The sequence below is a fragment of the Brienomyrus brachyistius genome, chromosome 17 (assembly GCF_023856365.1).
Source record: "Brienomyrus brachyistius isolate T26 chromosome 17, BBRACH_0.4, whole genome shotgun sequence".
NCBI lineage: Eukaryota > Metazoa > Chordata > Actinopteri > Osteoglossiformes > Mormyridae > Brienomyrus > Brienomyrus brachyistius.
In genome coordinates this window covers 15,527,375-15,555,373 of record NC_064549.1, presented here as the reverse complement: position 1 = coordinate 15,555,373, position 27,999 = coordinate 15,527,375, and the positions used below count along the sequence as shown (strand labels likewise).

General features: G+C 41.0%; 1 protein-coding gene across 2 annotated transcripts in view; it reads left to right on the top strand.

Annotated features, from left to right (window-relative positions):
* rxfp2b (relaxin family peptide receptor 2b) overlaps positions 1–26,497 on the top strand; it is a 37,053-nt gene extending 10,556 nt beyond the window's left edge. The window contains exons 5-18 of one of the 2 annotated variants that reach the window (XM_048980701.1): positions 933–1,004; positions 3,088–3,159; positions 4,219–4,290; positions 5,265–5,336; positions 6,156–6,230; positions 17,051–17,122; positions 18,129–18,200; positions 18,495–18,566; positions 18,730–18,801; positions 19,302–19,373; positions 19,734–19,915; positions 22,071–22,481; positions 23,871–24,089; positions 24,765–26,497. In XM_048980701.1, coding sequence (XP_048836658.1) covers positions 933–1,004; positions 3,088–3,159; positions 4,219–4,290; positions 5,265–5,336; positions 6,156–6,230; positions 17,051–17,122; positions 18,129–18,200; positions 18,495–18,566; positions 18,730–18,801; positions 19,302–19,373; positions 19,734–19,915; positions 22,071–22,481; positions 23,871–24,089; positions 24,765–25,027 — 1,798 coding nt within the window. In that variant the 3' untranslated portion in view covers positions 25,028–26,497. Of the gene's footprint in view, positions 1–932; positions 1,005–3,087; positions 3,160–4,218; positions 4,291–5,264; positions 5,337–6,155; positions 6,231–17,050; positions 17,123–18,128; positions 18,201–18,494; positions 18,567–18,729; positions 18,802–19,301; positions 19,374–19,685; positions 19,916–22,070; positions 22,482–23,870; positions 24,090–24,764 lie in introns of both variants that reach the window. The other variant, XM_048980700.1, reaches the window with a different exon arrangement.
* Positions 26,498–27,999: the final 1,502 nt, after the last annotated feature.

The window sequence follows — 27,999 nt, the reverse complement described above, 5'->3', positions numbered from 1 at the left end:
CAAAAAATACACAGGTGTAATGTATGGTTACTGGAAATAAAAGGGTTATTTTAGTGGAGGTTTTGAAATGGCTGAGCTGACACACTTTGCTAGGCGTAACAGCATAGTTACACCAACATGACAGTTATTTAAACATATATTTTTTTTGGCTGCCTAAGACTTTTGCACAGTACTGTATATCCAAGTCAAGGAAGGGAATGGCTTTAGAACAGGAAGATCAGAGTCAAGGAGTGGTACAGGCAATCCCATAGAAAACCCTTGGAATGACCTCAAGATTAATTTGAGGAACTTGAACTTGTTTGCAAGGAAGACTGGGACAAAACTGCGAAGTCCAGGTTTGCAAAGTTGATAGAAATTTATTTACAAAAACTTGCTACAATAAATGCATCAGGGGTTTCCACAAAGTATTAGTTAAGGCAGGTATACACATTTTTGAAGGGTTTGTATGGTTTTATTTCAATGATTCTATTTATTTCTTGTCATTTTTCTGGTTAGTACTGCCACATTAATGAAGTGATTTTTTTCTACATGATTTAATTACATTTCTGATATTAAACCACAAAAACCTTCAATTTAAACAATGCCAAGCAGACTTTAAATATCCACTGTATTTACATTTTTTCATATATAAATAAAGGTAATGTCTGTTCATATATTCATTGTTTTGTAATGTACAATCAGTATCACCCTAGGTCCATACAGAAATTTGCAAAACTTTTAATATGGAGGGAATACTGTGGAAATCTTTCTTACACTTGATATTGTAAAGTGACATTTGATTCAAAGAGTGACATGATTTAGGGAATCTATTCCATTACTATTTTCTGCTTATTGTTCAAAATAAAAGGCCCAGTGGTCTTGAATAGGGCCCTACCATCTGAAATGTGTTTTGAAAGGATACAGTTAGTCTGTGCTTGTCTTCTCCAATACAGGTCCCTGAAGAGTAACGCCATTCAGAAACTTGTCGAAGATGGATTTTCCAGATACTCGGAGCTGCAAAGACTGTGAGTATCACCCCTTGTATCTCATGGTCTTTGGCCTAGTAGAAATGTCACGTCTACATAGAAGCCGTCTGCACATGAAGGAACATGCTGTCCGTATTTTGAAAGGAAATCCTGAAAAAGTTGCTGCCAGGAGTCATTGTAATGGAAATCTCTCTCTCGGCCCTGAGGCAGGTGGATGCCTCCGAGCATCTTAGCCATAATCATTTAGTTCATCGGGAAAAGTGATTTGCAGCACCAGTAGATAATATAACATATGAAATGGGCAGGGAATATATCACATGAACATCTGTTAGTAAATAAAGTGCAATCAGGGGAAGGGATGCAGTGAGCTGATGTTCAGGTTTTAGCTACAGGCTCCTTTAGTGAAAAGTTTAGCTCAGATATTTAATGGCATCAGACGCACAGATCTCAGTCTGCTTTACCTTTGTCTGTACAGGGGCTCCATCCTCACTAAAGCAAAACATACTGTAGGCATCGCTGTCAGTCGAAGGGCATCAAAGTGGGTGATCAGCTGCTGTATCTGCTGTTGCAAAAACATGGAGAGGAATTTTTATTTAAAAATTGGGTTGCAAGGACTATTACTGTACACCTTCAGGGTGGGGGTTTCAAATCCCCCCTCTCCAAGAGTAGGGTTTTCATATTCTCCCCGTGTCAAATGGATTTTCTCCCACAGTCCAAAGAAACTGCATGGTTCTCAATCCCAAGAATACAAAGATTATACTTATGTTCTTGGCAAGAGCATTCTTGGTAACTTACCTCCCAAGAAAGTACTTGGAATGCAATGAGTATTGGAACTGTACTTCGACAATGGAAGATGACGTCAAATGGGTACATGTTGATTTGTATTCAAATTGCCTCTACTGTCCGTTTATGTATCCTTTGATTGGCTAGGTGCACCTAGTACCCTTTGCAGTCTCAAACAGGCTTCAGGCTCTCTGAGAACCAGGATGGGTAGTTGATTGGGCGGAAATTCGTGATAATTCAGATTTTCTATTAATTAGTTTCGCTATCTTAATTTAATAGCCATATCACTATTTACTCTATAATTTTGTTAGTTTGGCATTACCAGCAAGAAATTATTAAGAAAAAAAATGTCAGTTGCTCAACACTGAATGAGGAAATACTTGGGTTTTTATGGAAATGCTACTAAGAATTGTACATGTTTTGAAGTGCCGATGGGTGGCTGACGTGATGGTGTTTCTGAATCCAGCTTCATTCCTAGGGCTCATTCACGGAATAACCCCTCCCCCACTCCCCTGTCAGTTCACATCCAGCTGGTCTGCAAGTGAGAACATCCCACACTGTCAGGCCTAATCATGTTTTCCCCAGCTTTTGGAGAATTACTGTTTTATCCTTCCGACATGCTTGGTTATTAATTGAACATGGTGCATGTTTAAATGTATATATCAATGGCAGTTCTAGACCATTTTAACTGGGGGGAGGGGGGGGGGGCAGGCTGGACCTAGTTGTTCTCTTGGGGGAGGGCAGATGCATTTGACCTTAATGTCCTCCAAGAATTACACTAGATTTCCAGCATCAAGAAACAAAAGACAATTTTCAAAACTAATGTTATTTATGCAATAATATTTTACAGCTTTTACAAATATGTAATGCACTCATTTCTTGTTTAGACTGTCTTGCTTCCACAAGCTTGATTGTTTTTTTCTGTGGTTAACTTCGCTTTTCAGCAACTGAAGCGACTCGACCACCCAGCGCACCCATATTAAGAGTCCATCAAGGAAACGTGTTTGGCCTGTTCGCCACACATAGCATTTTAGCCCACATATATAGATGTAAATATTAATAATAGTAATAATAATAATAATTCCCAAGTATACGTATTTAGGGGGGCCACGGGGGGGAGGGATGGATTTTGTCATGGGGGTCCTGGCCTCCCCTGGCGCCCCCAAAACCGCCCCAGTATATATATATTAAACTTGAAATAACTAAACATTTACCTTTTGGAGTTTAAACAATACACTCTATAGATGTTGGTTATTAGTTTCCTTTTGCTATTCACGGTAGTAGCTAGGCCAAGTAAACCATTGTCCATAAAATTGCAATAACCTGTATTTGCCAACAGATTTCTTCAGAGGAATAACATATGGAGCGTATCCAGTCGAGCTTTCAAAGGACTCTACAAGCTCCAAAAACTGTGAGTGTCTTTACCAAGTTCGTTCTGGGATAGAGAAAACAATGGCATATGCTAGTATGTCTAATACAAAATTCTTCAGCTAAGCTTCCTTAAGCAAGGAAGAATATGGGAAAAGGCTGTGAGATAACCAATGTTCTGCACGGTTTAGCCTAACAAAGTATTTAACTACAAAAAATAAAAACATAACATAGGATCTCTTTAAAGCCAGTTTTAAAACCCCAGTAACTCAGAGATACATAGTGAATACACATCCAAACAGATACTTGGCAGACTTTAACTCCAACTATGTTCCAACTGCCACACCTCAACTACTAAGCTAACTCTCTTCATATAAGCTGACTCTATAAGCTAACTCAATAAGCTAACTATTCAAATCGTGTAGGCTAAGCAGGGACAGTCATGGTTCATTGAGTGATGTAACTGTGGACTGATTCATTGCCATGGAAATGAAAACCAAGCCCAATGTTAAATATTCAAGCATCATTATAACCAAGATAAGATGTCAATGGAAGGATGGATGGATGGGTGAATAGATATTCAAGCAGTGTGCAGATCGAATTAAAGTTCTCAAGGTGAAAACAAGAAAATCATTTTTTTTTAAATATTGTCTTTTACAAGCCTTAAATGTAAAGCCTTTTGTCTGATTCTATTTATAAATAGCCTCCATGTCCCGTTTAAGAAAGTTTTTCTTAATAATTTTTTTCTATAAGTTATTCAACTTATTTTCAATAAGTTATTTCTGGACTACATCATTGAGTTATTGATAAATAACTTTTCTTGACGAGGCATACCGTAAATACTGTATAGTTGTACAGTAATACTACTGAAATACAACTATGACCAAATATAATCACTGATTGAGAAAAGATGCATCACAATGGAACGGAATACCAGTCGTCTGTCAGCATATTAGGTTGGCTTATACAGTATGCTTATTAAATATTTTTCAGGTTAGAGAATTAAAGAAGGCTTTAACTGTCTTCAATATTCATTTGCCCCTAATATTCATCAGTGAATTTTGTCTCTTGGAAATGAAAGACTCTCTGTGCTTGTTTACAGATGTCTTAGTCAGAACAGGATCACTTTGCTAGAACCTGGGGTGTTCAGTGATCTTCGTAAACTACGCTGGCTGTGAGTACAAATCCACCATCATCTTAATATCTGAGAAGCTTCCCTGTTATGTTTTTCTGTGTGTGTGTGTGTGTGTGTGTGTGTGTGTGTGTGTGTGTGTGTGTGTGTGTGTGTGTGTGTGTGAGCTATGCATATATTACTTTGTGGGGACCAAATGTTCCCACGATGTGATAAAAACCTGTTATTTTGACATTTGGTCCCCATAAGGGGAAACAGAATTTTATGCAATCAAAAACTAAAAATGCCCAAACTCTTGATTTTTGTTTAATTCTTTATGGTTAAGGGCTGAGTAGGGTTGTGTGATTACATTATGCCAATAGAAATGAATGGATGGTCCTCACAAATTATTGAATTCTAGCGTGTGTGTGTGTGTGTGTGTGCATGCACACGTCTTTCAGTTATAAATGTGTGTGCAGTCTGGTGGAATGTTTTTGTTGATATTTATTACAGTGTCAATATATTTATAATAAATGGTATTAATGGCGTAGTATTCTCGCAGAGCTGGTATGAATTAATTTTGACTTAATTGCATGGGTAATGCTAATAGATCAAAACGTATCAACAAATAAACTGAACAAAATCATTACATAAACATCGCCCATTAAGAAGAAGTGCTAGAAAGAGTTGTGGGCAAATTAATTACTTTGAGGAAAAAAATGAGAGAAGTGAAAGTAAACTTCATCCATATTAAGGGAGGGGATGTATCTGTTATGCAAGGTGCTGTTATGGACAGTGTTGACTGATCAAATCTACCATGGTACGATGAGTGTAATTGGTGTGGCCTTAACTGGAGGTATTTCCTGTGCATCGAGTGGATGGGCCTTTCTGTTATAAATTAAGGACCCCCCCCCTCCCCCAAGCAGGGCCCTGTAGCGGCACTTCTCGCAGCGGGATTGTGCCTGTTCCTTCGGTGCCCATTGCACAGTGTTCCTCACAGTTATCTGTTCCCTATTTCTCTGTTGAATCCAATTCAGGATCCTGGATGATAACCCTTTGAAGAGCATCTCCCCGGACACATTCACTGGGCTCATGTCCCTGTTTTTCTTGTATGTATTCAATTAATTATCTTCAGTCGCTCCATTTCGGCAGGCTTCCCTTTGATGTGAGTGTAGCTTTTGTGTGCCATAGTGGTGTCCCGGAAGCCTGCCGCCCACCGTCGCCCGAGCTATACCAAGACACATCAGGGTTATGTCTTACACAGCATCTCACATACAACCCATGATGAATCGATTTCTAAAGCCAGTCCAGCATACTGGAACCTGTTAAGGGATTAATTTTTATCCCACTTTTAAAGCTTCAAATAAGGTACTTTTACTGAAGTGAATTATTGCAAGCATAATGTGATATATTGCAGGATATGTATTATGTAGCAAGTGTCTTAAAGGGTTAAATTGTACAGTGTGTATATTAGGTGCATTGTGCAATATCACGAGAATAGTGTGATGTGTTTTTGCTTGTTAAAATCTGCTGAGAAATGTAGCTTAATTTTCAGTGTACCGGGCTATTTATATTCTTGAAAGCATTGTCAGAGCTATTGACAGTGAAATACAGCAATATAAATTGCCATATTTTTTCCCACCTATGTGTCTCCCCTCTAGTATCTGCGTCAACTGGCCATTTCTTTTTATTTTTCCACTTTTCCAATATTTTAATCTTATTTCCACTTTCCCAGTTTTGCTGTCCCCATTGTTCACACCGTCGTAATAAGGGTGCTATCGGCATGCAGGGAACAGAAGCTAAATGGGTCCGACGCAAGGATGCACAATATGCCTGCATGCGTTTAAACGTAGTTTAAAATGTCCTTAACACGTTTCTTGGTTGGCTGATGTGTCTTACCGGAACCTGTCCCCCCTCCCCCACCACAGGTCCATGGTGAACACATCCTTGGAGGAGCTCCCCCCAGCAAGACTGTGCTCTCACATGCCTTCCTTAAGTTGGCTGTAAGTCCCGTGGCTCATTCTTGTCTTCTGCTGAGCTCCTGTGGCAACTGGTATACCATGCTGGTACACCATGCTGGTACACCGTGTTGGTACACCGTGTTGGTACACCGTGCTGGTATACCATGGTGGTACACGATGTTGGTACACCGTGCTGGTACACCATGGTGGTACACGATGTTGGTACACCGTGCTGGTACACCGTGTTGGTACACCGTGTTGGTACACCGTGCTGGTACACCATGGTAGTACACGATGTTGGTACACCGTACTGGTACACCATGGTGGTACACGATGTTGGTACGCCGTGCTGGTATACCATGGTGGTACACGATGTTGGTACGCCGTGCTGGTACACCGTGTTGGTACGCCGTGCTGGTACGCCATGCTGATACATCGTGTTGGTACACCGTGCTGGTACACCGTGCTGGTACACCATGGTGGTACACGATGTTGGTACGCCGTGCTGGTACGCCATGCTGGTATACCATGTTGGTTCACCATTTTGATACACCATGCTGGTACACCATGTAGGTACACGGTATCTACCACTTCATTATATTTATGAAATATCCCATGCGCCAGTTCAAGTCAGTTAGTGTGGTTCAAATCCCAATAAATGATGCTGGCTTCGTAGGAACACCCGCAATCATGGTGTTTCAACAGGAGTTCAGACTTACAAATGCACAGGACTTATTCAGTTGCAATGGCTATAAGCGACTGATGGTCATGAAGCTATTCTTTAGATGACAGCTGACTCTGTGACACTACAGTCGCATTTCTCTAGAGATCAAACCTGAAAAGTAATGCTAGTTCTCTCCTGGGGAACATACATAGGAGCACTGGGTTTATGAAGTACCTGAACGCTACACAGTGCTATTATAAAATAAAATTATTTAAACTTTCCTTTATTTTAGCATATATGTACAGAGAAGCAGGCATATTGAGACAAATGGAGACAGTACGTGTCCCTGCTGTCTTTCTGCCAGAGGACGCCAGCTGTCCTCCATCAGATTACTGCTTCATCTCATTAGGGATCTGATTAATGCAGCTGCTAAACCTGTGATACAGCCGTTAGTTACATTCTGGGAATGAAACATCCATCTGCAATAAATGTATAATAATGTTACAAAAACAAGTATTTCTTTTGGTATTTTTCGGACACCCATCTGCATGTATTTTGCTGAAGTAATTCAGATTAAGCATGGTGCAGAAGGATACGGTAACACAAGCTACCGGACAGGTATGCAGGCTGGATATGGAGGGAGTGTGTCCCCTGACCCCACCTTTTTTAAAATAGACTGGACTGGTAACCAAAAAGAACTGCCCACACCCCAGGCCAGTCGGGGAAGAACAACAAAATGGAAAGTTTTATTGCGAGAATTAATACATTTTCTTATATGTCTTAAAGTTTAAGATGGCAGCCTATAATGAAAGGAAATGAAACAGACTGACCTGCTTTGGTTAGTGTGCAGCCAAAATGCCGCCGAACACGTTGGTACAGTCGGGCGATCGGCCCTGATCGCACAACCCCACGCCACAGCCGATCAGTCTTTCAGCACCATGCTTAACCCTGATTCTATGCTGTCTTTACAGCACCTTCCCTTTATCCTTTGCATTTATGACAGTTAGCTAGTATAAATATTATACTTTTGGGGGTTGTGATCTACTTCCGTTCATTTCCTTATGCTTTAGCTAGCTTGATATGTTGTGGCTTATCAGATCTAGACTGAGTTAAGTTCATCTGACAAGTAACCAAGCTAGCATTCTTGGCTATTATTTGTAAATGACACAAGGAGGTACTCTTACTGAAAGCATGTCTTTTGGGTGATGTTTTTGCTTGCACCCTAATGTTATGCGTGCAGAGAGGCCAGGGGACATTAACATCCACATCACAACTTACCTGGTGGTCAACACTCACTGTACATGTCGAGGGGCCCGGCTAGCCAAATGGGGGTCAACTTGCGCTGTACATGCAGAAGGCCCTAGGGCCCCCAGGTGGTCACCTGTGTTGTATAGCTGAGGGGCCCAAGGTATCTGATGGCTAATTTGCATGGTATATGTAAAAGGGCCCTGCTTTATATGCTTTATATGTGCAGTGGCCTTGTGGTCACATTGCCATGTCGTAGTGTTTCGCTTGCACTATGAATGTTGGGACTCGCAACCGCTAGTGCTCCGAGGCCCCCTCCAGCCCGAGTTGAGGGGTGGGCATAAAACGAGTTGCTTTTTTCTGAACTGGTAGCTGTGATTTTAGCTCTGTCACTGGTCCTGCTGCTAGTCTGAGGAGCTTAAACTTAAATTGGAATGAATATTTGCATTTTCCAGTTAGAAAGTACGTTATTAATTTTAATGCGTATAATTTTTTTCCCACTACAATGCTATACTGGACCTTAGCTGTCAAGGTAGATTACTTGATTATTACAGCCCTATTTTAGATATGATTTAGAACCCAGAAATATAAAACAGATTATCTGGCAGGCAATATGAGTCATGTTGAATTCTCAGTTAATTTGCATGAAACGACTGAAGGGAAGGGATGAGAACGGAAAAAGGAGGAGTGTTGAATTGGGGGGTGAGGTCGTGGAGTGACATTACTTTATGATTCATTGAGCCTCAGGCTACATCCCCACAGCTACAGTTTTATTTAAAAATGCAAAGTTTAGTCTCCGTTTTTGCATTTTGTCCACACTACGGTGGAATTTTCAGCCCCGCAGACAGAGACTTTTGTAAACGCTGTCATAGCCTTTGAGTATGGAGTACTGGAAAGGGATCACATACTCTAATGATGCGTTCCGTTTACCTTGGAGGTCGGAAATCAGAGCTGGGAATGACATCACACCAGAGTTAACCACGTTTCAGGACAAGAAGTCTGACATTTATCAGTACCAGGGACCTGTTTCAAAAAGCAGGATTTCTTGTTTAACCCATCAACTTGTCAGACTTATGGTACTCCAGTCTAAATGGACTTTGTCTTTGTTCACTTACATTTAGTCTACACTACCTTAAATCTTATCCAGCAAGAAATCCTGCTTTCTGTAACTGGCCCTATTGCTCTCCAGGTTTGTTATTAGCCATTGTTAGCAATAACAACGCATTATGTGGTGCATTACACATATAAACACTGTAGCAACATGTCCACAGATAGTTGTTGGACAGTAGTGTTGTCGTGAAAGGGTCTGGAGAAGCTGTGGAGAACGTTATGTTACCTGTAACATTGTTCAGCATAACCAGTTTGGTGGTGGGTCAGTGATGATCTGGGAAGGCATATCCATGGAGGGACGCACAGACCTCTGCAGGCTAGACAACAGCACCTTGACTGCCATAAGATGTGAAATCGTTGGACCTATTGTCAGACCCTATGTTGGTGCGGTGGGTTCTGGGTTCCTCCTGGTGCATGACAATGCTTGGCTTCATTTGGTGAGAGTAAGCAGGCAGTTCTTGTAGGATGAAGGAATTAATAGCATTGACTGGCCCCCACACTCGTCTGACCTAAATCTAATAGAACGCCTCTGGGACCTGCTTATGTTTTGGTCTATCTGATGGCGCCAGGCCACCTCAGACCGTCCAAGAGCTCAGTGATGCCCTGGTCCAGAACTGGGAGGAGATCCCCCAGGACACCATCCGTCATCCCCTTAGGAGTATACCCTGACGTCAGGCAAGCATATAAGCATGTAGGGTCCATACAAACTACTAAGTACGATTTTGAGTTGCTGCAATGAAATGTTGGCAAAATTGACTAGCCTGCCACATTATTTTTTCACTTTGATTTTTGGGGTGTCTTTGAATTCAGCCCTCTGTAGGTTGATAATTTCATTTCCATCAAACGATGTGGCATCCTTTCATTCCTAACACATTACCCAGTGTACATCAGTATAGATTTCCAGCATAATTGTTTTCCCCATTGAGATCTGATGTGTTTTCAAAGTGTTCCTTTAATTTTTTTGAGCAGTGTACTTGTACAGTGTAACAGTTTCATACTTTAATAGATTAACATGGTTAACTCAGATCTGTGGTTCATGCGCGACTCAAATCTAGTAAGTTGTGCTTAAACATCTTTACTCAGTTATAGGAAATAAAACTTAGCAAACTGCAATTTTAATGATGGTTCCGTTTCATCATTTTACAGTATATGCTAAGAAAATCAGTCTTAGCTTTGTATGTGCTCTCTGAGACAAACATAATCATCGTCATCCTTGCTGTCAGATTGCGTGTTGCATTTGTTAGTAATTAAACAAAAATGAGTGAAGAGGAAAAAAGTGAACAAGAATTGGTCACGAAAAGACATTCGTCTTCCACTGTATGGAATTATTTTGTATTCCATAGAGGCGATATTGAGGAAAATAAAGTGATTAGTCAGTACTGCTTAATGTCTGTTGTCACAGCTCACACCAACACCACCAACTTATCTGACACTCTGTTGCTAGATAATAGGTGATATTTGGCATTATGTACCAAATTTCACACACTACGATAAATTCAAATTATATTAATACTAATTTCAAAGTTTCCACTGAAAAAAATAGACCAGCTGCCGTTACATTAATGACAATGAACAAACACTGTCAGTACCCGGATGACTGGTCCATTATCAAGTTTCGCAGCTTGACTTGGTGACACACCTGTCAATCAAACGATGTTGCGTTTCATTGGTTAACAACGCAAGGCTTTCCAACTCACCATAAGAAAGTTTTGCTACTTACATTCATTAAACACCCCACCCATAGGATTTTATTTGAGGTGGATGCTCTCATTCAAATAGCCTAACTTCTTAATTCAGAGTGGTCCAAAGAACACACCTTCATTTCCAAGAGAAGGATGGTGAATTCTATGCCCTCTGCACACTTTGCACTTTGATCTATCGATTTTAGAAACAATTCTCACCTTACATTGATCTCAGCTCTTTTATTTTGTTCTTTTGGTGCCAGGTATTACTACTGGAGTGCCCAGCATAGAAAATTTTTAATCTCTTTTTGTTTTTGTCTGCCCCAATCTGGCTTACAGTTTTACCGACATAAACCTCCCAGTCCAGCCCTGCTATGCACAGTTATTGCATATGGCAGATGAAGGAAAGAGGTGAGCAGTGTGTGGTTCAGTGAGCCAAGGCCCTGCACCTGTGATCAGGTCAGTGTGTGAAGCCTGCCCCCGGCAGAATGGTCACAGGTTCATTGGGCCGAGAGTGAGGCCATAACCCCCAGCTCCCTGGGTGCCATAAGGTGGCTGCCCCTTTGCTGTGACCCCCAAAGTCACTCTCGCCTGTATAGAAGAACAGGATGGAGCAAAGCAAATAGAGAATTTCCCCACAGGGATTAATAAAGTATCACTATTAGATTCACAGTCATATCCTAGCAATAGACATGCTTACATAGTACATCTTCTGTATTACAAAAGACCACTATACTCAGAAAAGATTGAAGGTAAAAGTGGATAAACGAAACCAGAAAGTGCATGGACTCAATCATAAGTTTGAGATCAGAAATGTTACATGTCTAACTATTAAGGTAATATACCATGTACTGTACTTTCCCATGGAAACTAGTACATAGGGTAAATTTATTTTTGCATACATTTACCTGTTATATATATATATATATATATATATATATATATATATATATATATATATATATATATATATATATATATATATATATATTGGCTGTATGTGAGCGAAGTTGCATAGATGGTAAGTCAGGGACGGTCTGCAGTCTGTTTCACCATACGATATTTTAAAGGCCTGCTCTGAATGCGGCCACCAGGAAATCTCCTGTTTCTCCCAGTGGCCGGTCTGGGTCTGTCACACGGTGATAAGGAGTTAAATTCCTGTCCTGCTGAATGAGCGTAGTGGTAAGATTGCACACAATTGTACAGAATAAACTTTTTTTTGTTTTGTTTATGGGTGCATATGGCAACACAGTACCTAATACTCTATCACAAATTCCATCTATTCGTTTTCCATTATCCATTGCAGGAAGCACAGGGCACGCCCTGAATGTGATTTCAGTCCATCATGAGATGCACACTCACACACAAACGCACATGAAAAACAAGTCAGACACTAATTTACGTAACAGGAGACTTGCATGGAGCCAGCAGAGTTTCTCTAAGGCAAGGTAAGGTAAGGTAAGGTAAGATAAGATAAGATAAGATAAGATAAGATAAGATAAGATGAGATGAGATAAGATAAGATTAGTCCCTTTATTAGTCCCACAAGTGGGAAATTTGCATCATCACGACAGAAAGTCGATAGTACAAGAATAGAGCAGCAAAAATGAAAAACAATAGGATAAAAACTATATATATATATATATATATATATATATATATATATATATATATATGTGTGTGTGTGTGTGTGTGTGTGTGTGTGTGTGTGTGTGTGTGTGTGTGTGTACAGAGTGGAAATATATAAATATAAATATATTTACAGTAATATATTTCATGGTATATTAACACTACGGAATTGCACTCAAAGAAATATACATGTACAAAATGGAGAGTGGAACCACCCAGAAGACTGTTTTCATGCAACTGAAAGCCTGGAGGATCCAAGAAAAATAAGAAAATAAGCAAAAAACAGAAAAATTAGTCGTGCTGCAGAAGTCAGTAGAAGTGCCCGACGAAGAGGTACATGTATGGGAGTTAAATCTGCTAGGATTCTGGCCACATCAAATGGAATCTTAAGTTAAATCTGCCAAGTCCAGCTGTGTTGAAGATTGCTGGATTTGGATTCAGCTGAGGGTAATGATGAGGTTTCCCAGGCAGGAGCTCTCAGCAGACACGCAGAAAGCCACAGAGGGGGCTTTCGCTCATCACTTCTTCCTGCTTTATTGCCAGAGAAAAGCAAAGGTATTTCAGCTGAATAGGCATCGAGTGTCAAATCCATTTCAGAGTAGGAAGGGGGGGAGGTGTTGTCTTAAATATTTTTTTAACAATATCTGGTAGCACATTGTGATGCTTCAAGTAAACAAAACTTTATCTGCCTGCAGTGTAAGTGTCAGTAGCTCCCATTAATTAAGTGCAATTTTTGCAGCTGATCACTACAGGGTAGAGATTCAAAAGGAATGTCTTGTCTCGAACCATATTTCTCATCAAAATCACGTTGACAAACGCCTGAAGCTCATTGGGGCAGACAATTTCTACGGAATACACTGTGATAGTTAACTGACTTTCACAGTTACATCACTGCTCTCCCCACTGCATACTGTTGGTTCTAAAGTTCTACCAGGAATTAATTTGTTTAATTTTTCCCCATTTGCCCTTGTAAACTCTTGTATTTGTTGAATATTCTATTACTTCACCACTCTAATGCTCCCCAAGTGGCATCATTACAAAGATGGATCCCACACAATAGTCTCCCCCAAAGAAAATAAATGAAAGTATAAATAAAAGGTTAATCCTGTGACTTATCCTGTGACTTTTACTGTGACTTATCCTATAACTTATCCTATCACTTATCCTGTGACTTATCCTGTCACTTCCAGGGGAAAAACATCTTTATATTCTAGATTTTTGGGTTGGACCATATGCACTGAATTCTTCGTCAGAGAGTGTTTACAGGTGCAGTTGAGATTAAATTATGAAAATAAAGAGCAAGTTTAAACGGGATTAAACATAAATGGGTAATAATCCACAATATAATCCACAGAACCCTCTGCTAGCAGCCATTTTCCCCTTTTGATTGCTTAAACTTGATGCTTAAACTTTATTTTTTTGGCCTGATTTGTCGGATTAATTTAAATTAACATTTTTTCTGGAATTGCTCAGAAGAGATCTCTGTTGCATTAATAGTTTTATAGTTTGACAAAGTCGATAGTCATTCAGTCCAGCCTATTTTGCTGGGAATGGTAACTTCTGCTTGGCTAGGAACCGCCCCTTCCCCATGGTATTTGAGTAATATAAGAGGGAATGTTATAGTTACCATAAGTCATCAGGCTAAAAATGCAGACCCTGCATCCAATGTCATCCCATATGCAGTAAATGACATTGATAGTGGTTTGTCCGAAAAGGCCATTTCCTGTTGCTGAAAGACAAGCGATGGACTGGTCTATAAATAGGCTGAGGCATTTTAGATTGTTTTTTTTTTTTTTTGCAAATATTAAATATAGCAATGAATTCAGCTGTATAAAGAGTCAAGATTAAAACGTATTTTACAGGCTACACCACTGATGATTCATCATGCTGTATTTTTCCAGCACCTAGAAATGACTGTTTATCAGAGCAATTATTTTGAGTTAATCACATTACTGTCCATCATGTTATAAATGTTAATGGATATAAATATTGCTGTCAGCGTTTTATCAGACCTGTGCCTGTTTAAGGTGTTGTTGATTTGTTAGTAAATAAATGATTAACTGAGAATACTGCTACAGTGAAATCATTTTGAAAAGGTTAAATACCCTGCCCGGCTAAAAAAAAAAACGGTTGCCATTGGAATTTTACATTGGACTGCCTTTAGCTTTGATTACGGTGCACATTTCACATGGCATTGTTTCCACAGGCTTATGCAACATCTCACCCTTTATTTTCACCCAGATTTGCATTCATTTCTCACCAAGATCCTGTATTGACAAGTGAGTTGAACCTCCATAGAGCCTCCTTCATCACATCCCAAAGACCTTCAATGAGATTAAGGTCACAACTCTCAAGTCATGTGTGAAAATGATTCCTCGTGCTCCCTGAATCACTCTTTGACAATTCGAACCCAATGAATCTCGGCATTCTTGCCCTGGAATATGTCCATGCCAACAGGGAAGAGAAAAACCCACTGATGATGGATGGAGGTGTAACCTGGCCAGTCAGTAGATTCAGGTATTCAGCTGATTTTACTTTATTGCTGCATAACGTTGCTGAGGTGTAATAATGATCCAGTCATTGGCCCTTAAATATATGCTGATTCAAATGCTGATGTTTTTTTTTTGGCTGGGCAGTGTATATACGTAGTATTATAAAATATACAATAAGTATATGTAATACAGACACTCCTCTACTTACAAACCATACGTTCCGAACGGCCGCTCATAACTTGAAATGATCATAAGTCGTTATTCAACATCATTTTAAGGATATACGCAAGTACAAAGAACTAGGATGCTGGGAGTACGCACGCTACGCTGCTGCGCGGTGGGAGTAGCGGCCAGAGGTTGTACTAGATGGAATTGTATTATATATATATATATATAGTATACATATAAAATAGCAAAATAACATATTATAATGCTATTATATATTATATATATGTATATATTTTTAATCCCACTATATAAACTTGTTAATAGCAACATTTATTTTCCACATTTTTGTTCTATGCCAGGTTGCTGAGTAATTAAATCAATGTTGCCCAAGCCATGTAGAAGCAAACCCATAGACTGTCTGGTAGGGAGCTGGGAGGGAGTCAAAACATGGGCCTTCTGTAGGTCCCATAGGAGCGGATGGGGAAACACTGAATTATTGGTTTTGGATTTGATGTTTTGATGATTAATTCAGTAAAGTAACCAGATGTGTGTCTCAGGTTAGCTTTTTAAATACCACACAGCAATGTGTCTTCATCCAAATCCTGAAAATCCAATAATGCTCTCACCAGAAAACAAAAGAGCTTGTTTCACTATTTCTATCTTTCTCATTAGCTCCTGTATCCACTGCGGTAACCTCTCTCTTTGTTTTGGGTTTATGTTAATTCTCGTACAGATCTGGGACTCCTTTTTCTCAGTCTGTTTATAGCCTGAATGCGAATGCGCAGGACACAAACAGGAAGGTTTATTAGCCGTTAATTCATGGATAGTAGTATGAGATATAAGCCTTCTCAATCAGTGGACAAATTATTTTGAGATTGCCGTCAGAATATTAACCCAGTCTCCCTAAAACCGGATAAAATAATAATTTATATAATTAGCTCTTTTGATATGTGGGAGTTTCCAGTAATATTGTGTAGCTGTGAATATCAAACGCAAGATCTTCGAGAAACCTGCCAATCTGCCTAATCATCATCATCTGTGAGTTAATTTCATCATTTTTATTTTGTACTCAGTCTCACCCTCGTTCCCAGGGGGAATGCGCAGCCCTCTCCCCTGGAGAATGTTTCTTTTTTGTACAGAAACAATTATAATTTCTCAGGCCTGTCTTCCTGAATTCCTCAATTCATAGTTAGACAGTCAGCATTTCTAAGCTGTTGCCACAGAAAATGGCCAAGAATCCCAAATGGTCTTTGTTTTGCCGTCTACAAATGAGCAGGTGCGTTGAAAAGCCGTAATAACATGCATCCTTAGACTTGCCCCAAATCTTGCCAATCCACAGATCCAGTAATACAGATAATTTCTGATAAATTACTAAATTGATATAGTTATGTGCATATCTTAGGTTTTACTTAAATGTATGTCTACTTGCCTAGATGATATTTACAGTATATCAATATACCATATTTAATATTGCATATTTAGAAATGAGTCCCAGTTTGGCTTAGGCCAATGGTTGTTGTCGGGCAAAATCTGCAGCCAGTGTTGAGACAGAGATGGATCTCTGTTGTCTGCAGTTTTCCTTAGGTTTGTATACATCAGGTTTGTATCAGGATATAGTGTAATAAGCCATGTGCCGTCGCTGTAGATACTTTCTGCTCCTGGCAAGATGAGATAAGATGTGGCACCAGCTGTCTCTCCTTGGGACAAAACAGTACTGTCCTGCTTTGCATCAGAAAGGCACACAAAGGTCAGTTCAAGGGAGAGGAACAGCAATAAGGAGACAACGATTACAGCAGAAAATTAAATTGGCGTTAAATACTCCCTCCAGTTCTTCTTCTGATTGCATCTCTCACAGCTCACCTTTTCTCGCAGGGACTTTGAAGGGAACAAGATCCAGGTTCTCGACTTTTCTACACTTCTGACGTGCAACGAGCTCACAGTTTTGTGAGTATACCTCTGAATCACTGATGATGGGAGACTCACTCGCTGTCTCACTCACATACTCCCTAAACTCACTCACTTTCTCACTCACTCACTAAACTCAGTCACTCTCTCACCACTCACTCACCAAACTCATGTTCTCTCCCCCTCACTCACATATTCACTAAACTCGGTCACTTTCTCACCAATCACTCGCTCATCCACCCATCATCCATTTTTAAAAAGGGAAAAATGTCAGTTGGTGATTTTTTCTTTTCCACCTAATGGATATGCCACCTTCTATATGCACGGCCCATCTGCTCTCTTGTATATCGATTTATGTTCCATGAGTACTTATCCAGTGCAGGGTTTAGCAATTTAGCAACACTGCTTCACCATAATGGGGGTTTTTGAGCTGTGAGAGGAAAAACCATTACATAGAAACTCCAGCCATGTAGAGCAGGATGGTGGATTCTGAACCCACAACCCTAGGAGTGAGAGGTGATCATACCTGTATATAGAATTATTGGTCCACCCACCTAAAGGTGTGTGCTTGTTTAAAATAGCACATACTATCTTCCCTTCCAGAAAAAAGAACAGCTCTAAAGTGTTCATTTTGGGTGACATTTCTGCTTGCTGAGAGTAAAATGTAAGACCTTGATAAGCAGGATGTATCCTGCTCAGTTGGTGTTAGAATGCAGACATTTCCATAACAAACACTCACTTTGAAAGGATAGAAGGCCTTGTGGAGTCATAGCAGAATCAAAGTCATTCTCCTCCAGCTGCAGGCACTTGAAAGACAGCAAGGAACACACTGCCAGATGTATATCAGTGCCCATTCTGTGGCCTTAGCAATGGAGTTTCCATGTGGACTGTCTTTTGGGGTATCTGCAATCAGTACTATCCAATGCCGCTGTCATGTGGTACTTAACGGTGTTGAAAAAAGTGGGCAAAACCACTGATCAGTGTTGACAGAATCAATACTCAGCCTTGATAGATCCATGCTGTTAACTATCTAATTCTCTTTCAGATCACTGCGTGGCAATAAAATTAGATTCCTCCCTGAAAATGTCTTTCAGCCCCTTTTATTACTGGGAGAACTGTAAGTGTTCAATAAAGCATGTTTACTGCCCTAAACTCTGGCGTAGTTTTGTAATAAGTCATTTCTACTGTCAGCAATAACAGATTTATGGCTGATTACTTATTCATGCCCACTAGGAGGCAAAGACATATAAGGCATATATTTTTTCCTCCTTTTATTATCTGTTTTATACTGTGTGGTTTTTCACATCTCCTTATCTTGCAAATTAAAACCGAAGTCAGTATCCCTAGGTGCAACGCTGACTGATACTTCTGTACCCTCATTTTCGTTGTGGTCCTCCCATTCGATTTCCAGAGACTTGTCGAGTAACAGGGTCAGGGAGCTGCCGTGGCAGATCTTCGGGGGATTAAAGTCCCTGCTGACGCTGTAAGTTCCAAACCACTGCAAGACATTTGTCTGTCTTATGAATTTTATTTTAGTATCACTTCATTTTAATCCTGAACTCGGTGAAGTTTTTGATCTGGCAGTAATCTTTTGCAGAGCTATGTGTTCTATGTGTTATTGGAATAATTATTTTTACGTATTCCAGAAATATATCCCATAATCCTTTGAGGGGCATTCATCTTGGCCTGTTTGATCCCCTTATCAGTCTTCAGTCGTTGTGAGTAAAAATGGTACATCCATAACCTACTGCCAGTGAAATGACACTGAAGACATGTCACCCATATAGATTCCAAACCTGTTCTTTATCATTGCCTTTATAAAAATAGTATTCTCATGTGTTATGTGTAATCTATTTTCTGCAGATGTGTTTAATTAAAGTGCTATGTAATTAATACAGCATTTAATTAACATTACCAATATGAGGTAAGGAAATACACAGTTCTATATGGAATCAGACCAACCCCATTCAGAAATCTAAAGGGGCAGCTAAAAAACTGAACCAGTAACTCAGGTAATATGGGTACAGTCTGTTGTACCTTAAACATTCAATTATGGTCAATTTTAATTTCTATGACTGGCTGAAAATACTTTGGGTGATGATCACTGCTAATAATTAAGCTACACAGCAGATGAGCGGAAATGAGAGGGACACTGTGCGATGACACCGATGGATGAACGAGTCCATTTTGGTCTTTTTTTTTTATCTTTTCCTCCCAGGAGCCTGGAGGGAATCGAGATCCCAAACATTCAAAAGCGCATGTTGGAGCCAATGAAAAACCTGTCACACATGTTAGTATCTGAAAAACAAAAAACCTTCCAACTTGGATCCCTGTGGACAGTTTAGTACAGCTGTACAATTTGGTTGTACAAGAGCCACGTCATGGGCATGACTTTGGGCTGTATGTGGAGTAGAGTTCTTGATTTAAAGTAAAATTGCACTCAGTTAATATTTTTATACTAATCGTATAGTATTTTAAAAGCACCTACCATTGTGGAAGATAACCATTAAATATAACTGTGTATAAAATAGTGTAATACTGATACGAAGAATGTGAATAGATGTATATGGTTCTGTAACATGATTCTGCCTGCTATCTTCAGCTATTTTAAGATGTTTCAGTACTGCTCTTATGCGCCACATGTGCGGAGATGCAAACCCAACTCGGATGGGATCTCCTCCTTCGAGAACCTTCTGGCCAACACAATCCTGCGCGTATCCGTGTGGGTTATGGCCTGCATCACGTGCTTCGGGAACCTCTTTGTCATCGGCATGCGCACTGTCATCCGGGCCGAGAACCACCTGCATGCTCTGAGCATCAAGGTCCTGTGCTGTGAGTATCACTGACCCCGCCCTACGTAGACCTTCTCTCTCCATGGAGAGAGGGACTGACCTCTATCAAGGAGGTGGGGCCAATGGTACTACCGTAGAAAGCCATAGGGTTGCACCAGAGTATAGATAGGTTGTATATAGGAACCACACATACAAGCAAGCACAGAGGCCCACAATTTGGGGACACTAATGAAAGTTAATCAAAATTTATACATGCAGGACTAAGTTCATGCTACGAGGCATGGAGGTGACAGTATTATCTATGTTGTATGCCAAAAGGCATTAGCATCAGGCAGCTCAATTTTGGGTGTGGAGCGAGTAACCAGCTTTTTTAACACAGTGAGTACGGTACACATAAAATACACGTTTCTGCCGATTCTCTAATCCCCAGAAAAATTTTGCAAATGTATTCTTTTATACAGCAGGATATCTACAGGAGCAGTGTAGGTATAGCCAATGGACCAGAGGCGAATGTTATTTCAGCATTCAACGCTGCCTTGCCGTCCAGACACTTTAACACAACAGCACCGGCTGTCCCAGTTTTCCCAGCTTCGTTTCGCCTGTAATTGTTGCGTATATCCGCTGGCTGTTTTAACTTTACCATGCTAAATGCATCTCTGTTAGTAATATCAATTTTATTTAAAAAAAAAAAAAAACAAACAAACAGAAAACTGCCTTTTAAGACGCCCAAGGCATCTGTATGTAAAAAGCCTAATAACGACTTCAAATCAAAGACAGTGGGGGGAAAAGTGCATTAAGTAAAGCAGGGAAGATAACAAAACAGGAAATAAGCTCTGGAATGGATCCTGAATAAGCGTAAGGTGAGCCTATTGCTCTGTGATAACCAGCATAATGGGTAGATACTGGACAATCCCCTGTGGTTCACATACATGAAGCAAACCTGGAAGCTTCCACAAGCAGACGAGCTGTCTTGCTAGTTTAAACCTACAGAGATGAAATGGCAGCAGACTTAAGATATATACAAAAGGACGTGCCTTTGTCTGCCCCCAGTGAGCATAGGTCATATTAAAAAAGACAAAAAGAAATAAAAACAAAAACATTCACTGCCTCTGAAGTCTAATGTGATTTCCGATGCCTTTGGAAATGTCACTTACAACTTTTCACGGTTTATTAATCTCCACGCCAAATCACAAGAGGCTATTGATTTGCCCCTCAGCCTGCAGGCAATTAATCTTCATGGCACTCCGTTGCCTCCAGTCAGAGATGCAGGGTTTGCTGTTGACACAACAATTTACCGACGCTGGTGAGTGGTGCCATCAGCCGTGGCCTCGGGAAGGCAGGTCCCTACGTTGTGAGAAACCTGGGATATCATCAGAAAAAGCTGCAACCAGCTTTCCATCAATCAGACTGGACTTTGCAATCATCAAGGTTAAGATCACATTGCAATCAATGATCTTATACCCCAGATGACAGTGGCAACCGGTGCCATTGAAGCACCCTGTGCCATATCGATCTGCAAGAACAAACACGTTGTTAGCAAATTATATCTATCAAATAAATGATTTCCTGGCTCTTATTTTCATGCATATGTAATTTTTCATGATACATATGCAAACCCCCTGGTTTTCATATAAGATGTAAATTACAGTAATTCATATGTAAATGCTCTGGTGATACCATTTACTGCTGGCTGACTGATAGACAAATTTAATATTGTACATGACTTAAAATGTTCAGAACTGAAAGCGTTATACTTTCTAAGTACATCCAGAAGGTTTGTCAATTTTTAATGGATTTTTACTCTGGAAAAAAAGACTGAGTCAACCTTTAAGGCTTTTAGGATTTCTGTATTATAAAAAGAAAAATTATTTTCTCTCAAAGCTATGAAAGTATATAACATATTCATTTATAAGTATTCATTGAAATATATACTTTATTCATCAGCAAGATCTGAGACAGGAAAAAATGGCTACCAAAAATACATCCAAATAATAAAGTCCCATCATTTATGAATTGAAGATTAAGACGTCCAGATAATAGAAAACAAAACTTTAAAATGTTTTAATTGTCTACAATGTGTGTGTAATGTTACGGTAAACACTGCAGCTTGCTGTAAGGAGGCCTTATGCCAAATCTGGCAGATGTGTATCGGTATCTCTGGAGCTCCTCATGTTCTGACATGTGCTTATGGGCAGGTGCTGACTGCCTCATGGGGGTGTACCTGTTCTTCCTGGGGGTGTTTGACCTCAAGTTTCGGGGGGAGTACAACCGCAACGCCCAGCTGTGGATGGAGAGCCCCGCCTGCCACACCATGGGCTTCCTGGCCACGCTCTCGTCCGAGGTCTCCGTCATGCTCCTCACCTACCTGACCCTTGAGAAGTTCCTGGCCATCGTCTTCCCCTTCAGTGACTTGCGGCCAGGCCACTGCCAGGCTGTTGCCGCGCTGGTTGCCATCTGGCTGCTGGGCGTGCTCATTGCCGCTGTGCCACTCCTGGACGAAGACCTCTTCGGAAACTACTACGGCCGTAATGGCGTATGCTTCCCCCTGCACTCCGACCTCCTGGAAAGACCCACCGCCAAGGGCTACTCCACAGGAATATTTCTGGGTGAGCCCCCTTACTTTTCACCGAGTAGACCTCTAGGACTGAACTATCCCTAAAGAAGAGTAACTGATTGACCTGCAACTTTCATTTGAATGGAAGAACTCAGTAAACTTGAATTTTGTGTTTCATCATCCACCCATTCATGAATTTTTATAATGTTTATGGAGTACAGCGTCGGGATGAGGCTGGAGCCTGTGCCAGAAAGCAGAGAGCAAGAGCTAAGAGACAATGCAGACAACACACTCGCACACTGTGGGCAATGCAGAGGCAAACGCTCACCTTCCTGCATGTGTGTGGGCTATGGAGGAAAATATAACACCAGGGGGAATGTGTAAAGGTGTAAAGCGAGGGATAGGAATCGAACCCACAACCCTGGAGGAGTGAGCCTCACTTAAACATCTGCTACACATTTGAAGTTCACAGGCAGAAGTGGGAAAAAATGACTTTTTAAGTCAAAGTCTTTCAAGTATGTTCCACTCTTAATAACGACATTTTTATAATATGATAATCACAGCTGAAATCATTATCATTATGCAATGAAACTCTTTTTATACTCGTGGGGTATATTCATTTTCTAAAGGCCTAGAAAGTAATTTCAATACGGTCAGGTAACATGTTGATGAAGAGCTTAGTTTGTGTTAGATGTATGGCTATGAAAAAACAAGACTTCCGTAGCAAGCTGCTGTGGTTCTGGAGTTGATAGGTTTCCGCAGCCTTTCCCCAGAGACGGGGAAGTCTAATCAGCCGCTGCCAAAACACAACATGCATGCCGACTCATTTGGCTGCGTCATTATAATCACAACCTCTGCTTGGCTGCTTTGTGAATAATGCAACAGCTGAAAAACCTTTTGCTGCTCTTGGGAAGCAAAACAGGAGGTGCGTGACGAAGGAGAACGAAGGTCAGGGGTAAAAAAAAATAATAATAATAAAACATTTAATTGGTTTGTTATTCGTGATTTTCAGAATAGGTTTATTCACTGTTGCAATTACAATGGAACTCAGATAATAGAATGAAGAATTATGTTTATGTTATGTTATGTTATGTTATTGTCCGTCGCAACCCCATTAAGGTTTTAACCATTACAAACCCATCCATCCATCCATCCATCCATTTTCCAAACCGCTTATCCTACTGGGTCGCAGGGGTACCATTACAAACCATTATGTGAAAATATGTATATTACGGATTTTGTAGCCAAACGGAGACCTTGCAGTAGTTTGACTGACCATAAAGCGAAACCACTGTAAAACTCGTATTTTATGTATGTTAGGCGATCTGAAACAGCAGAAAAAGAATCGGGATTTGTGCCTATTTTTAATTGTAAATCAAAAACCTTATGCTAAATCCGGTTGAGGACAGTCATCCTTTCTCCTCTTCTTACCTATACACAGGGCTCAATCTGGTGGCCTTCCTCATCATCGTCTTCTGCTACTCCTGCATGTTTTACTCTATATACCGGACCGGCATCAACGCCACCGTGCTCCGCAGCCGACTACACAGAGACGTGGCGGTAGCGAACCGCTTCTTTTTTATCGTGTTCTCTGACGCCCTCTGCTGGATTCCAATCTTCCTCATCAAGATCCTGTCGCTGCTGGAGGTTGAAATTCCAGGTAAGCTTTGCTGCGGGTCAGAACACAATTTCCCCCAAACCTGATCCCAAGTTGCTCATCATTTATACACAAAAAGCTTCCCTTCATCCAATTTAAACAGATTTTCGCAACATTTCATCATTTGTCATTCGAATAAGATTTACTTTTGCCGCTTGTGCTATCCATAGTGCTATCCATTTCCTGCTTCCATGACATCATTTAATACTTCCTGTTTTACCTGTCATGATGGTGCAGTGGTTAGCACTGTTACCTCACACCTCTGGGACCCGGGTTCGAGTCTCCGCCTGGGTCACATGTGTGTGGAGTTTGCATGTTCTCCCCATGTCGTCGTGGGGTTTCCTCCAGGTACTCCGGTTTCCCCCCACAGTCCAAAAACATGCTGAGGCTAATTGGACTTGCTAAATTACCTGTAGGAGTGCATGTGTGAGTGAATGGTGTGTGAGTGTGCCCTGCGATGGGCTGGCCCCCCATCCTGGGTTGTTCCCTGCTTCGTGCCCATTGCTTCCGGGATAGGCTCCGGACCCCCCGCGACCCAGTAGGATAAGCGGTTTGGAAAATGGATGGATGGATGGATGTTTTACCTGTGTTCTACCTGTGGTAGCGTAGCACTGTTGCTAGGAGGCGATACAAAATGTAAAGCTTTTTAAACGCCTTTGTCTCTCTTTCCCTGTTTAGGTACCATCACTTCCTGGCTGGTGATCTTCGTTTTGCCCATCAACAGCGCCTTGAATCCCATCCTCTACACCCTGACCACCAGCTTCTTCCGAGAGCAGGTGGAGCTGCTCCTGTGCCAGTGGCAGAAGCAGTCAGGCATGAAAAAGGAGCGTAAGAGCCTGTCCAGCTGCGTCATTTACATGGAAGCTTCACATAAGGCCTCCTGCCAGCAGCACTGCTTACCCCCAATATCCATTGTGGGTATAGACACAAAATATGGGTGAAGTGAGCGGCGATGGGAGATGCTGCAAATTCTCCAGGCCCGCAGTAGAGACGCAAACCCTGCAGGCTCTGCCTGGGGCCGACAGGGAGAGCAAAGGGCCTGGTCAGTTGCCCGCGGTGCTCTGGGATTCGCACAAACAGCATCTCTGCTTGGGGCTACAGCAGGATGCCATATACCTCTGATGATTTTGGGGAGACTTTCTGGCAGAGTAGTACGTGTCCATACTGTTTTATCTGGGACTACTGTCACCTGTGAAGGATTTATATCTTAGACCTGCAAATGAAGGATACCTCCACGGCCTGTTTTCTGAACGTCAAGTCTGGGATCTCGCTGTAGCCTCAATGACGTCCGAACACAAGAGCTTCTTGGACATAGAATTTTGTGAAGCTCTTTCTTTGCTACATGGCCAAAATTTAAGGTGAATAACTCATTCAAATATAATCGAAAAAACAAGGAAAAAAACTACGTTTTTTTAAGTGTGACTTTTTTGGCTATCCTGCTGAATGGTTGAAAGTCAAGTAAATCAGTTACAGGGTATTCACCAGCAGATGGCAACCTTTCATTTTAAATAACATTATCTAGAGAAAGTTCCATTGTGTGGCCACTGGCATCCTGTTCTGAGCTTATGCCCGTGGATGGATGGATGGATGGATGGATGGATGGATGGATGGATAGATGGATGGATGGATGGATGGATGGATGGATGGATGGCGATATTGCCTGGGTGACTTGCTGGCTGAATGAGTAACATTCTTTGCCTGTCCTTCAGGGTAGGATGTCTGGGTCCTGCCTCGGATCTGTAAATGTCTAGTTTGCAGGCTCTCCCTGAGTTGTGGACAAAGTTCAAGGACTTGCAATTATGCTAACTGGTGTCTCTAATTTGCCCACAGAGTGTGTGTATGTGTCCTGCGAAGGACTGGCTCCTGTCCAGAGTGTGTCCCTGCCACACCCTATGCTGTCTGAAATGTCTATACAGGATGCATGCGTTGTTGTATTTGTCCAGGCCACCCTTAGTATTTTATAATGGATCTTAAGGGATCTAAGTGACCTTAAGTGATCTATCTAAGTGATCTGTTTGCAGAAAATACAAAAGTTCTTAGCAGCGATGTCACATTAAGACTGCTCCTTAAAACTGAAGTTTCTTTAATGGTGTGTGGGGAGAAATATTAATCAAGATCAGGTGCAGTGCGTTGCCAGTTTAATTTAAATAACATGATTATTCGGTAACAAACAATTCGAACCAAATAGGACCTGAAGACATTGATTCCACTTCTAAGTTGTGCTTGTCTGTCTGCAGAATTAAGTGCCCTTGACACCATTGGCACATTCTCATATGTCAGATTTTTTAATAACTCCAGAACAAGATAGCCTAGTTTCAACAAACTGTGTTAATCCTTCTAATGATGAACTAGAAACAGTCTGTTTAATGGTACCTTGACCCATATTAAAAACGATTATTTTATCAACATGAGATACGGGTGAAGATACAACCTGAGAATTGTGACCTGTCTAAATTTAACTTTAATCAAAGTATAATTTGTATAGTGTGGCATTTTGCATGTAGGTTCATTGGATCTATATACAAAATGGAAGAGTACAGAAAACATCGTTCAGTATGCTATATGGGTTATTTTTGTGAATACAGTCATCCCCCGCTGTATCGCGGATTTTTCCCCGACGCGTCACAGTTCTCTGCGTATCGCGTACCTTACTTGTGGTCCGATTGTTTTCGTGATTGTTTTAAGGCCTACGATGGCTCCCAAGCGTCCTGCATCTTCTAAGCCTTCTGGTAGTAGTGAGCCTAAGTGCCAGAGGAAGACCTTGACCATTCAGGAGAAGGTGAAACTCCTGGATATGTTTCGGGAAGGAAAGCGTTACGCGGACGTCGCTCGCCATTATGACTTGAATGAATTGACGGTACAGTACATAAAGGAGGATGAAAAGAATATGAGCCACCGCATCACTTTCCTTTAGTCAAACAGGAATTAAGAGGGTGGAATAAAACTATCGTTAAAATGGAATCACATACGTATACTGTCATGCCCGGCTCGTCCGCTCCTCCTGTGTGCCACGCCCCCTAATTACCCACGTGTGATTTCCTGATCCTGCCCAGTCGTGTCTTGTTTCCTGCTGCCTTGTTCCGTGTATTTAAGTCCTGGTCTCCCCAGTTTGCTTTGTCTGTCATTAATGTCTGATGTTTGTGAGTCAATGCCTGTTACCCGTCCTGTTCCTGGAAATAAACCCCCGTTTTCCCCGTATCCCACTTGCTTGCCTGCTCCTTCCGCACGATCGCCGCTCGGCTCGCGATCGCTGCCCACGACCCGTGACATATACATTACATATTATTAGTATTATTATTGTTATGTTACTCATATCCTTATTGCCCGAAATCCACAAATCTTATGTGTTGTTTTAATAAGTTTACGTATGTTTATAGTGTGTGGGAGGGGTATTTTAAGGCTTAAACTATATATGTATATATATATATATATATATATATGTATATATATGTTTATACGGTCTTTCTACATCGTGGATTTTCACGACATGAGTCTGGAACGCAACTTCCGGGATAGGCGGGGAATCACTGTTACACTGTATATATGGTTTTGTAAAGCTCTGGTGTGACATCATGACAAATATGGTTAAAATAAGTACAAAGGTTCCTCATTCATCCCTCTGGGGAAAGTCGGCTGTTTCTAAGAATCGCATCTTGCTCTATATGACAGGCACATATATATATATATATATATACAAGTGAGAGCAAATGTTTGAGGGTCAGAGCACAGGGTCACCCAGTATGCAGCACAGCTGTAGTTAAGGGCCTAACAGTGAAAGGGTTACTCTACTGGCTACAGGATTCGAACCTATATAGCACTCTAACTCAAATGCATGTATACATTGAAATTGGGAGATAGAAAGGTGATGGGGTCACTTTGTTCCGGCTGTTGATGTTTCAGGATCCAGATCTTA